The 11,444-nt window shown below is 44.1% G+C and overlaps 1 protein-coding gene and 1 long non-coding RNA gene across 3 annotated transcripts in view; one reads left to right on the forward strand and one right to left on the reverse strand.

Moving 5' to 3' along the window:
* The window catches only part of EXO1 (exonuclease 1), a 41,145-nt gene extending 33,554 nt beyond the window's left edge, over positions 1-7,591 (reverse strand). Inside the window, exons 1-4 of the mRNA XM_019527626.1 lie at positions 7,270-7,591; positions 2,630-2,749; positions 1,077-1,200; positions 32-169 (exon numbers count right to left, since the gene is read on the reverse strand). Coding sequence (XP_019383171.1) covers positions 32-169; positions 1,077-1,200; positions 2,630-2,749; positions 7,270-7,430 — 543 coding nt within the window. The 5' untranslated portion in view covers positions 7,431-7,591. The remainder of the gene's footprint in view (positions 1-31; positions 170-1,076; positions 1,201-2,629; positions 2,750-7,269) is intronic.
* Positions 7,592-7,833: 242 nt separating this feature from the next.
* On the forward strand, positions 7,834-10,628 carry LOC109304840. 2 transcript variants are annotated; one of them, XR_002099482.1, is made up of 3 exons: positions 7,834-7,875; positions 8,187-8,267; positions 8,989-10,628. It is a non-coding gene; the product is annotated as an uncharacterized LOC109304840 (long non-coding RNA). The 2 variants fall into 2 exon arrangements; XR_002099481.1 differs by lacking the exon at positions 7,834-7,875 and having other exon boundaries at positions 8,004-8,267.
* Positions 10,629-11,444: the final 816 nt, after the last annotated feature.

Raw genomic sequence — 11,444 nt, forward strand, 5'->3', positions numbered from 1 at the left:
CAAGCAAGATAAGGGTTATATAATGCAATACCTTTTTACATCCAAAAGCTAAAAGATCTGAATCTTCTGTAATTATAGCTTGTACCAAGTTAGTTTTATTAAGATAGGCTAACTGGGCATCAGCTTCATATGGAGCAACAATGCAATCAACACCTTGGGCTCGAGCTGCCTGTATAAAAACAAAAAAAATGCAAGAATTATGAAAGCTTTCAACATTTACCACCACTGTCTTGCAGTAGCATTGGATAGGTTATGCTGGGAATTTTGGATAAGATGTTCAAAAATGCTTAAATGACTTAGGACTCATCTCCATTCTTAACGTGGAAAACTGTACTTTGTGTAAGCACATAGTAACAGCTACTCTTTATCTAAAAATTTTGCTGATGGCAGTGCCCACAAAGGGTCTAGTATAGTCAACTGGGCGCCACCCACATGGATGCATTTGAGTGATTTAAACCTAAGAGTTAGAAAACTAAGAGATTTCATTCTATAAACACTTGCTTCTTTTATGCTGTTTGCCACCACTATCAGAACTGTGCATGCTTCCAGTTTAACAAATTACAGTTTGGACAGAGAAAGCAGCACTTAAATGAATTTAAAGTCTGAGTGATAAAACTCTTCTGGGATTGAAAAGAAAAAAAAAAAGTCTTGAGCCATTCTAAATTACCTACAGTTTTTCTTTACATAATTCTTAAGCAGCTGAAAATAATTTTGTATCATATTTCCTATTCATGTTGTTTACTGGTAATAATGTTAATATTTAAGGACACCAAAATAGTTAAATGTTTAATTAGAATTTAAAAGAAATGTTTTAACTGGCAAATGGCAGACATTTATACAATTCTACCACAAAAAAAAGTCGAGGTGAAAACATCCATCTGTTGTCATGAACAAGGTGTACTTAAGATATTTCACAGCACATTATGAAGTTTAAAGATAACAATATATGTGCAAGTTAAATCACCAATCCACTGACACGGAAAAGAAAAGCAAAAAGAGAAGGGAAAAAATACAGTGGAAACAAGCACTGGAGATGTCATTTGCAAATACAAAAGTCAGTATAATTAATGACTTACTTTAATAACTTCATGAGCCATGGCATGAGTAATATTAATGCTACGTCCAAAACATTCTTTTGCTTCTGATAGCTTCCCTTCACGAAGCAACTGCTTCCCTCTCAAAAGACTGGCTTGGCGCTTCCTGCAAAGGAATAAAAATTCCATTTTCCTCAAATATTGAACATTGCTATGGTATCACACAATATTATAATTTTACTCAGTGCTTTTCAAAGGATTAAAGGGACACGATTTACCCATCACCTGCCCCCAAAAAGAGTTTACAGTTTGTGACAAAATGAAGAAGAAAAAGATCCAGAAATCAGACAGTAAAAGATGAGTGGAATATCCCAAACTGAAATAAAATTATGCAACGTATGATATAGTGAGCAGCAAAGTAGTTAGTGGTGTTATTCTAGTCAGGCATAAGGCAGAGTAGAGATCCACCTTATAGACTAATTGAATCAGAGCTGTATAAGCTTTTGTGAGCAAAAGCTCACTTCATCAGATGTTATGGAAGGATGCGCTACCATCACAATAATATTAAAATAAATCCTGGAAAACAAGCAAAGAACAGAGGTGTTAGCTGAAGTCAATAGTGGGGGCAAACCCCCCCCCCCCCAAAAGGAGTAGAGGTGGATTTCCGGGATGGTTTTAAAGGGCAGTGAAAATATTATACACAAGCTGCGTCTATACACCTGCTCTGCAGAGGGGGTCTTTTAATTGCACCAGCTCTGAGCTGCTCTAATTAAAGTACCTGCAAGATCATGTATATTCAGTGTTCTGCACTTCAAAATGACAGCGGGGCATTTGAACTAAAGCTTGTTCAATGAACTTTAGTTCAATCAGCTCTCCTGCCATTTTGAAGTTCTGGGATGCTAAATACATGTGATGCAGAGGTTGCTGAAGCATGTTAATTAACATGCTAATTAGCACACATCGGAGCAGACATCCAACATGTGTATAGGTGCCAAGAACTGCAAGTTTGGGAGACTGAGAAGGATTCTTTGGGACTAAATCCAATATTAGAAACAAATTACTTCAAGGTGTAGGGGACCAAAAATCTCTTGAGAATTGGTAATCCAGCAATACCTACTCAAATCTGAGCTAAAACTTCAGGAGATTCTCCCACAAGATTCTAGAACCACTAAATCAGAACACAAATCCCAACCTTGATTCACATTGAATACTATCATACTGTCCCACTTCTCTGAGGACAATGGTATCGGGAGAAAGAAAAGAAAAACACTGTTACATGACAGCTTTGAACCAAGGAGAAATCTGAAACTCTTTGTAATTTTATATCTTGAAGCAATAGTTTCAGTAATGTGTATTTTCCCTATTCATAAGCAGCTTTTTGTAGTAGAGCGGTGTCATGAAAAAAAAAATCTCTAAAGAAAGGTCTATTGTTTTCAACATTTGAAACAGTGATTAGGGTGTACTGTAAAAATGTAGTAACTAAGGCAAACTTGGTAAGCAAAATAAATTACCATAGCTTAAAAAAAAGATGAAATGCACTGTTAAACAGTTACGCTAATGTAGTTTGCCTACAAGTTGAACATATCATTACTCACTCTCTTCGAGCCTTTTCCACTTCCTTTTTAGAAGGCAGGGTGCAACCATCAAATACTAGAATTGGCTTGATCCCAAATGACAGCAACATATCAACAAGTTTCATGCAGAAAACTACATAACTGTAAAAAGAAATGCACTTTGTAAATTTTTCAAAGCAAGAGAAGAACTGATTATTAAAAGCAAACCTTAACACTATCACATTTCCAACTTCTAGGGAAGAAAAACAAAATAGGTCAATAACATGTTTAAAGGTTTTCTGTGTGTGTGTGTGTGTGTGTGTGTGTGTGTGTGTGTGTGTGTGTGTGTGTGTGTGTGTGTCACACAGTTAAAGCACAGAACATCCACACAATTCTAATATAGAGTCACTTCTCATCTTTCAAATCCAATGGCGTTACCCACTCTGAATGGTATTGTTGGATATACTGTTTACTCCAATAGATAATATACCTAATATGCCTGGATTCTTCACAGTGTTAGGGGTTCCTAGCCCTTAAGATGATGAAGGTTTGTGAACTAGCTTGGGTATTAATGGCCACAGCAAACCACTATGTGGGATCACCGTAGTGCTCCATCTGAGCAGGGAGGAGGCACGCTCAACTGAGTAGCTCATGCTTGATTTGGCAACCAACTACAAATTACCTGCTGTACAAACATCCTGACCAAAAAAAATAAAAATCCAGATTCTACTGTACCTTGTCTCTTAAATGCAAGTATATTAATTAGACAAATCCTAGCATACATGACAAACTTTACAAACTATAGTACAAAACATCATTTTGACTTGAGTGAGCCAAATATACATAGTATAAAGTGATGAAATGGAGTGGAGAAAACCATGCTGATTTATCCTTTCCTGATGCTAATAAAAATAATCAATACTGTGGAGTTTGAGGGGCAGAGTGTGAAGCCTCTTCTGTGGCACTAACCAATCATCCAACCAGACAGGACTGTAGATGAATGATTGCTAAACATTGCATAACTAGAGCTTCATGAAGCAGCATGAAACACTGCCTCTACAGAATACAGCGTATCTACCTGTACCCAGACAAAGAAGAGATTATAACCATGAGGGAATAACTTTGCCAATAACAGTGCTGTAAACAACGCCTTATAGCAGAGGGTAGCAATTTACAGACCACAGGCTGAATCCACCCTATAGAGCCAGTTGATTTGGCCTGGGACATGGAGCTTCATCACCATTCAGCACAAACTGGGTCTTTATCTGTGAGCACTCTCCCTATGCCACCAGCAGGGAAAAGTGTTGGCTGTGGCTAGGTCCTAGCATCTGCCCGCCTCTGACCTAAACCAAGTCACCCTGGCCAACAGCCTAAAAGGATTTCTGACCACTGCCTTACAGGGAAAGGAGATAAAACAGCAGTACAAATGGAGCAACCCACCACTGTGCCCTAATCCCATCCTTAGAGAGAGCTATTTGTAGGGAATTCTAGGCTTTTCATATTGTTTAGTCCACTGATCTCCCTATTGCAGTATTTGTATAGAGATGCATGCTTTGGTTTGGTTTATGGACAGAGGGGTCATTTTGCCATTGCAAAGACTCCTAGCAGGAACCTCATTTATCAGGCAAATATTGTGCAATAAATGGTAACATGTCAGACGTTCAAACAATTTATCACACAATAAAATTGGCAAACCAGCCAACCATTCCAAAGCACATTATAATAATTACTGTGTAGATGCTGACTTCCAGATTTTCCCCTAAATGTCTGAAATGTACATATTCTATTCTCAGATGTTAGTAAATCCTAAACGCCTTAAAAAGTGGGTAACAGAGCTGAATGTAACAGGTATGATTTTTCAGATAACCCAACCCTTATGTCCCTCCTCAAGCATCTCTTTTCTACACTCAGTAGACTTAGCCTCTTCATCTTTCCTCATATGGAAGCCCCTCCACACCAGTCACCCTTGTTGCCCTCCTCTGTACCTTCTCTAGTTCTGTATGCTTTTTGAGGTGCAAGGACCACACCTGGACACAGTATGCAAGGTGTGGACACACCAGGGATTTATAATGGGGCACAACGATACTTTGTTTTGTTTATAATTCCTTTCCGAATAATCCCCAACACTTTGCCCTTTTGCCAGCTGCTGAACACTGAACTGATGTTTTTAGTAAACTGTCCACAACAATTCCCAGATCTCCCTCCCGTGTGGAACAGCCAATATCTAGCCAATCATAGTGTAGGTATAGCTTGGGTTATTTTTTCCAGGTGCATCACTTTGCACTCATCTACACTGAATTTCACCTGTCATTTAGTTGCCTATTTGCTCAATTGTGCCAGATCGTTCTGTAGTTCTTCACAGTCCACCTTTTTGTCTTTATCACTTTGAATAATTTTGCGTCATCCACAAATTTGGACACCTCGCTACTCACTCCCTTTTCCAGATCATTCATCAGTGTTAAACAGCATCAGTCCCAGCACAGATTGGGAAGCTGACTGCTTCTTTCTACTCAGAAAACTGACCATTTATACTCACTCTTTGCTTTCCATCTTCAAGCCAATTTCTAATCTCCAATCATACCTTCCCAGTAATCCCATGACTACCTAACTTAGTTAAAAGCCTGATGGGGGATATTGTCAAAGACTTCTTGGAAGTCCAGATATACTAAAGTAACTGGGTCACCCCAATCTACCCTCAAAGAACTCTAGTAGGATGGCAAGACATAATTTCCCTTTGACAAAGCCACATTAGTTTATCCCCAGCAAGTCATATTCATTCATGTGCTGAACAATTTATTATTATTATTACTACTATCGGTTTTCTATGAATGGGAATCAGACTTACCAGCCTGTAGTTCCCTGGGTCCCCTCTAGAACCCTTTTTAAATATGGGAGTCACACTGGCAACCCTCCAGTCCTTTGGTACTGAGGCTGCTTTTCATGATAGGTTGCCTACTACCGTGAGGAGTTAGGCAATTTCCAATCTGAGCTCCTCCAGGACCCTAAGGTGAATGGCAGCAGGTCCTGGTGATCTGCTACCATTTAAGTTCATCAGTTTCCTCTATGACCTCACCTATTGAATCCTCAGTTTGAGTCAGTTTCACTGACTTATTCCTAGAAAAGAGTGGATATGTGACGGCATCTCCCTAACATCTTCCACAGTGAAGATGGATGCAAAGAAAGCATTTAGCTTCTCGGCAATGACCCCTTTACCCTTTAGTGCTCCTTTTACACCCAGCTCATCCCAAAGGTCCAACCGATTCCCTGGCAGCTGTTTGGCTTCTAACATACTTTTAATTTTGATCACTACCTTGCAAGTCTCTAGCTAGTTTCTCCTTAAACCCCGTCTTAGGTCCCTCTCTGGCTTTTACATCTATTTCGTTCTCTACAACAGGCCCCGAGCTCACAGAGCAGAGGCACAGCCACTGCCTCTCCTCCTCAGTGCAGTTACTTACGCACCTTTCACTGCCCAGTGGGACAAGCTTCCTCCCAGGACCCAGCTTGAGGAAAGAGAACTGTTAGGGTCTTGTTACATGCTAATTTGCAACTGTTCCTGGAGCTCTTAATCCTTGGACTGTCCCCACATAGACACCTTAAGGTGGTTTTAAGCACTCATTATGCAGCTCAAAGTGATGCCACTCCAGGGCAGGATCCTCCCTGGTCCACACTACCCAGGTCCTGTTCCACTAAGGTGCAGCCACTCCCCATGTATTTGCTGCCCAAGTTTATGTCCTCCAATATCTTCCCCCCCTCCCCCCCCACAAAAGAGCAGCGTTAGAAGTCCAGTAATGCCAACTCTCATGAAAAAATCATGAAACTCCTGATTTCCAAGCCAAATTAACTCTGACTCAAGATCTCCTGATAGAGAGATCAAATTTCAAGACTTTTTCTTCTAGCACACATATAGAGCACCAAACTGGAAAGTCTGGGGAAGGGAAGGGAAGGGGTAGGGGGGAGAGGGAAGGGGTAGGAGAGGGGGGCAAATTGAGGCCCCCATGGTAAGGGAGGGAAGTGGGGCAGGGGCTGGGGTAAATGGGGCCCTGTGGCTGGGGGAAGCATGTGCCCCCCCAGATGGGGCAGAGGCAGGTTGGGACGCTGCATCCTGCTGCCTTTGGCCTGGGAACCACAGAAACACATGGTTCAAAAATAGCATCACATGATTTACATTACAAATCTCTCAGTTTTTAAGAGTTTGTCTCATGATTTTTCGCACAGGGAGGCCGGCAATACTGAAGCTGTCCTGGCTCCCCAGCCCTCTGGGCGGTGAGTGGCGACCACCTGCCAGGAGGGCTTTTTGCAGAGGTTGCATGTATCCCCGCGTGCACCTCCTATGCGTCACCAATGGGCACAATTCCCATACCCCTGCCCCACTCCCTCCCTCCCTCCCTCACTGGGGGCGGCCTCAATCTGCACCCCTTGCCCACACACCAGGGGCAGGGGGATGGGAGTGAGGGGCAGGGGGTCCAAACTAGCCAGCAGTGTTTACAAGCCAGTCGTGGTACAAAAGAGGTTGGGAACCACTGGCCTGGATTTCTTATCATTACTTTACAGGCCAGAAATTTGCGAGGGGGGAGGGGCTTAAGCTTGTACCGTTTTACACTCCTGGTGTGCACACTGGCAGAGTTTGGGAGCCGCAGACTAAGGACGTGACTCCTTCCCCCCGGGGTAACGGTGGCACTTACAAGTCGGTGGGCTCGCCCTTGGCCAGCTTCTCGGCGCAAGCGTAGGCGCCCTTGTGCAGCCAGCAGTAGGTGTCCACGGCCACGGCCTGGCCGCGGTAGCGCCGCACGTGAGCCTCCTCCGCCGCCTCGCGCAGGAAGGGCAGCAGCCCCGCGATGCCCATGGCTTTGCGGGCCGAAGCAGCCGGTCAGCGCGGCGCCCCGTTGCCCTGCGGGGGGGAGACGGGGGGCAGGGGAGAGCGCCCACGTACCCGGCCGGAGGTGGGGGAGGGGCTGCTCCGACCGGAACGGCCGGCGCGCGCGAGCCGGCCTGCGAGCGCTTTCAAGCCGCGCGCGCTTCTGGCAGGCCACGCCCCCTCGCCAGCCAATCGCAGGGGAGGGCGGGGATTGGACAGAGGGGAAAAAAGACTGTATCCCGTAGAGCCGGGCGGCGCGTGGCATGCTGGGAGGGGGGAGCGAACAGTGTGGCGTGCGCATGAAGGGGTCATGGTGGGGCCTTGCAGCCGCGCGCTAGGACCCTTAGCCAGCCAGCCAGCCCCCCCTTCCCCAACTTCGTTGTGTTTCCCGCGGGTTGCGGCTGGTATTTCCCGCAGCCCTTTGGCCTGGGAGGTGCTGATGCGTCGGGGCAGATCCCCAGCACAGGGAGGAAGGGGGTGGGGGTGCAGGTGGGCAATAGCCCCCTGCTGCAGGAGCGCCCGTCGAGCGGCAGCAGAGATCATTTATGGCGGTGCGGGTTTCCCATCGGTGTGGCGTGGAGAAATTCACGTTCCTGCCGTGCTCTGTGTTCCCTGGGTTTCTTCAGCCCTTGTGACCGGGAAGCTGGTTTTCCTAGTTGCAGGGGGAAAGCTGCCTTCTTGGCAGGGGGCCGTAGGTACCCTGACCGAGGTCACGCATAGCTAGCCTCCCGCTTTTGCTTCTAGCAGAAAGATCTCAGCTATGCGCCAACTTTATGGGAATGGCAGGCTCCTCCCCAGTTTGGTCCTGCGGCCGTACGGCTGAGGGTGAGCGAAACTCGGGGGCACCCAAACCTCAAGCCTCCAGTCCTGGGCCCGCATGTGGGATGCTTGCCAAAGGATTTGGAAGCATCTGAAGCCCAGCTGGGGGTGGAGGGTGCTTGCCAGTAGCAGGGCCACATATGGTTCTTGAATGACTCGTGGATTTGGAATCGATTTTTGCTGATTTGATTTGGGGGACGTACAATTTTCCTTAAAAAAAGCAGGGGGAGGGGTGGAGATTGCACGGAGATGTTTGCATTCCATCTTTACAATAATCAATTCCTCACTCTTGGGTATTTGAATGCCCTCATGGCCTGAGACACTAGGATGCAAATTAATAAATAATAAAAATCCGAAATATATTTGTGGTTGATAGAAAAGGAGCTTTCAAAGATTGTCCTAATTTGGGGGCCTGACTCATTTTTTGAGAGCATTCAAGGTTGGCAGTTCTGCTTACAATGCAAATTTCACATAACCATTTGTCCCTAGCCTTGCCCTAGTCAAATTCAGGGTCAGAAAGCAGGGGAAATAGTGCCCTCATCGTATTTCATGGATTTTCTGATCCATTTGTTTTCTTTTCTTGCTGTCTTGTGCACATCTGGTACCCTCGCATACCAAAAGAGAAGTTTCTTTCCTTTTTTTCCTGGTAGGTGTGCGTTGTGAAGAAAAAAAAATGAAAACTGCTGTAGAAGCAAAATATATATATGCATCTGTTACTTTCTTACAGGAATATAAATGGCAAGAGGCTAAATAGCAGTACAAGCAAGAAGATGCAAATCTCTTTTTAAGGGTATGAATCATCAGCTCAAACGCACCATACATCAGTTGTGTGATGTTTGCAGCTTGAAGTCGAAGAAGTTGGGCTGGAAGGGACCTCCAGAGGTCATTTAGTTCAGTCGCGCTTGATTAGTAACTACAATGGAATGTTCTGTACTGGATGTGTCTCTAAAAGTGTGACGTTACTGAAGGTCATACATGAATGAGACCACTTCAAAGAAAGTTATAAATGTTGAAATATAGGTGACTCGGAGGATTAAAAAGATGCATAGATAAGGCCCATCTCTGCACTGTTTGGGCAAAACATGCATTGGTTTTACAGAACAGAGGGAAAAACTAGGTTATAGTTGTATGTCTCCACAGCAATTTTGAGAATGCCACCACACGCCTGTTTGCTCCAGGTCTGCACATGCTGAATGCTTTAGAAAAGGTGTATGGTTGTCATTGGAGTGGTACCAGATGTACACTGCCCTCAGTGTCTGAGACTGCGATTCTAGGCATGCTCTAAAAAGTAAGTGCATGTCACTTTTTTGCAAGTGATGTTTGGGGAGCAGAAGCAAGCAAGTGGCACAGTCTCATGATTGTCACAGAGGAGGCGTATGCACATCCTTAGATTACTGACTGGCTGAAAAAAACAAGTGGCTTGCCTTTATGTCAGTACAATATTAGGCTAAAATAGGCAACATGCTTCTCGTGATGGTGAGTTTTACTGCACTTTAAAAAAAAAAACCAAACAAATCCCACACACTTAAAGTCAGCTTGATTCCTTGAGCTGATTCTCTAAAATCTTTGGAACAAATGCTAAGGTACACAGGAGTACACAGTTTGTACCCACAAGTGATGGAGTCCACAGAACAGATATTTTCCAGCACTCGTTATCACTACACTGGTATAGTGATTGTTTTTCTTTTTTTTCCTCATGCGAAGAAAAAGACATAGACATTTACTTCAAAGAGTATTCAACTGCTGTTAATCATGATCTGAGGAGTGTCTATACCTGATGGGTTACTCAGCACAGATAATCTGAGAGAGCTTTCTGGTTCACATATTCTTTTTCTACTACACCTATCTGCTGGATTACCATACCTTGTGTAATACCCTGGTGAGCCCCCAGAGCAACAATTTGTTTTTTCTTGAACTCCATCCTCAATTCGGGTATAGTCTAAGCCACATATAATGGCTGCATTTGGCAATTATAAAATGGACCTAACCCATCTCAACTTCTGTCAGCGCTATGCTATTAGGAGCCCTAAACTAACTAGATCCTGTTAGTTTCAAGGCTGCTTTTGAGGCAAGCCAAGGCACCCATATTAACCAGGAAAGGAATTTCATAAGGTACAACTATGTGAGTGGAGAAGCAGGCTCTGAATAACAATATAACTAGCATATTCATGCCACTGATATTCCGAGTGATTGATTTGGCAGTGATGAGGCGCAAGCTGGCCATGCTATGGGGGATGAAACCATAAGGGCTTCATGTCATCATGGGCTTGGGGTCAGGGATTCCTTTTATCTAGTCTTGCCTTCATTTTCTGTATAGCCAAAAGCTCACGTGAGAGACCCCTGACACCTGATGGGGTTAACAGTTTTAAAAAAGTCACTGGCTTTCCTGATTACATCAGCTTGAAGTTATAATGCATGAAAAGCCCAGGCCTAGACTGGTTTACATTAGATGACAAGAAGATTTCAGTATTGCCAAACCAAAGGCTCAAGAAGCTCACAAGGCCTCCTCAATTCTGACATTTTAAAATATTTTTTGTTTTTTTTGGTGTGGCAATTCGCACAGAATTGGAGAAAGGAAACCAGGTTGCAGGACTTCCAGAGTTTGGAGGAGGCACTAGGGGTGCCTGTTGATGTGCTGGGAGGATTCTCCAGCGTGCTGTAATTACAGCGTGTTGGAGCAAACTTGATTCATTGAGTCTGCTGCAGTGGTAATTACTGAGCCCCAGCATCCTCCTGCGTCTCATGCATCAGCGTCCCCATGCTTTAAAATGGCTTTTTTGACAAGCTTTAGATAAAGCACCCCTGCCACCATTTTGAAGCATGGGAATGCTGATATATGAGATGTGGAGGCTGGCTGGAGTGCAGTAATTACCACACCCTGGCAGACTCAATTAATCAAGTCTGCTCCAATGCATTGTAATTACAGAGCATCAGAGCAGCCTCTGCACTTGGAAATAGACACCCACCATTGCGAAGTACTAGGAAAATGAGTATTAGCCAGCCTTAATGGGCATTAACTAAAGTACATGCTTTTTAAGTGATGCTTAATGCACATTAGCCTATTTTAATGCACATTAAGTAAAACGCATGGGGCATTTTTACATATGCAAGTGCCACTGTGCTGAACACTTTGAAGAACACCTGGTGCAGCAACACATACAGTTGTATAAGGAGCAAAATGTG

The sequence above is a fragment of the Gavialis gangeticus genome, unplaced genomic scaffold (genome assembly GCF_001723915.1).
Source record: "Gavialis gangeticus isolate Ggan-Ray unplaced genomic scaffold, GavGan_comp1, whole genome shotgun sequence".
Lineage (NCBI taxonomy): Eukaryota > Metazoa > Chordata > Crocodylia > Gavialidae > Gavialis > Gavialis gangeticus.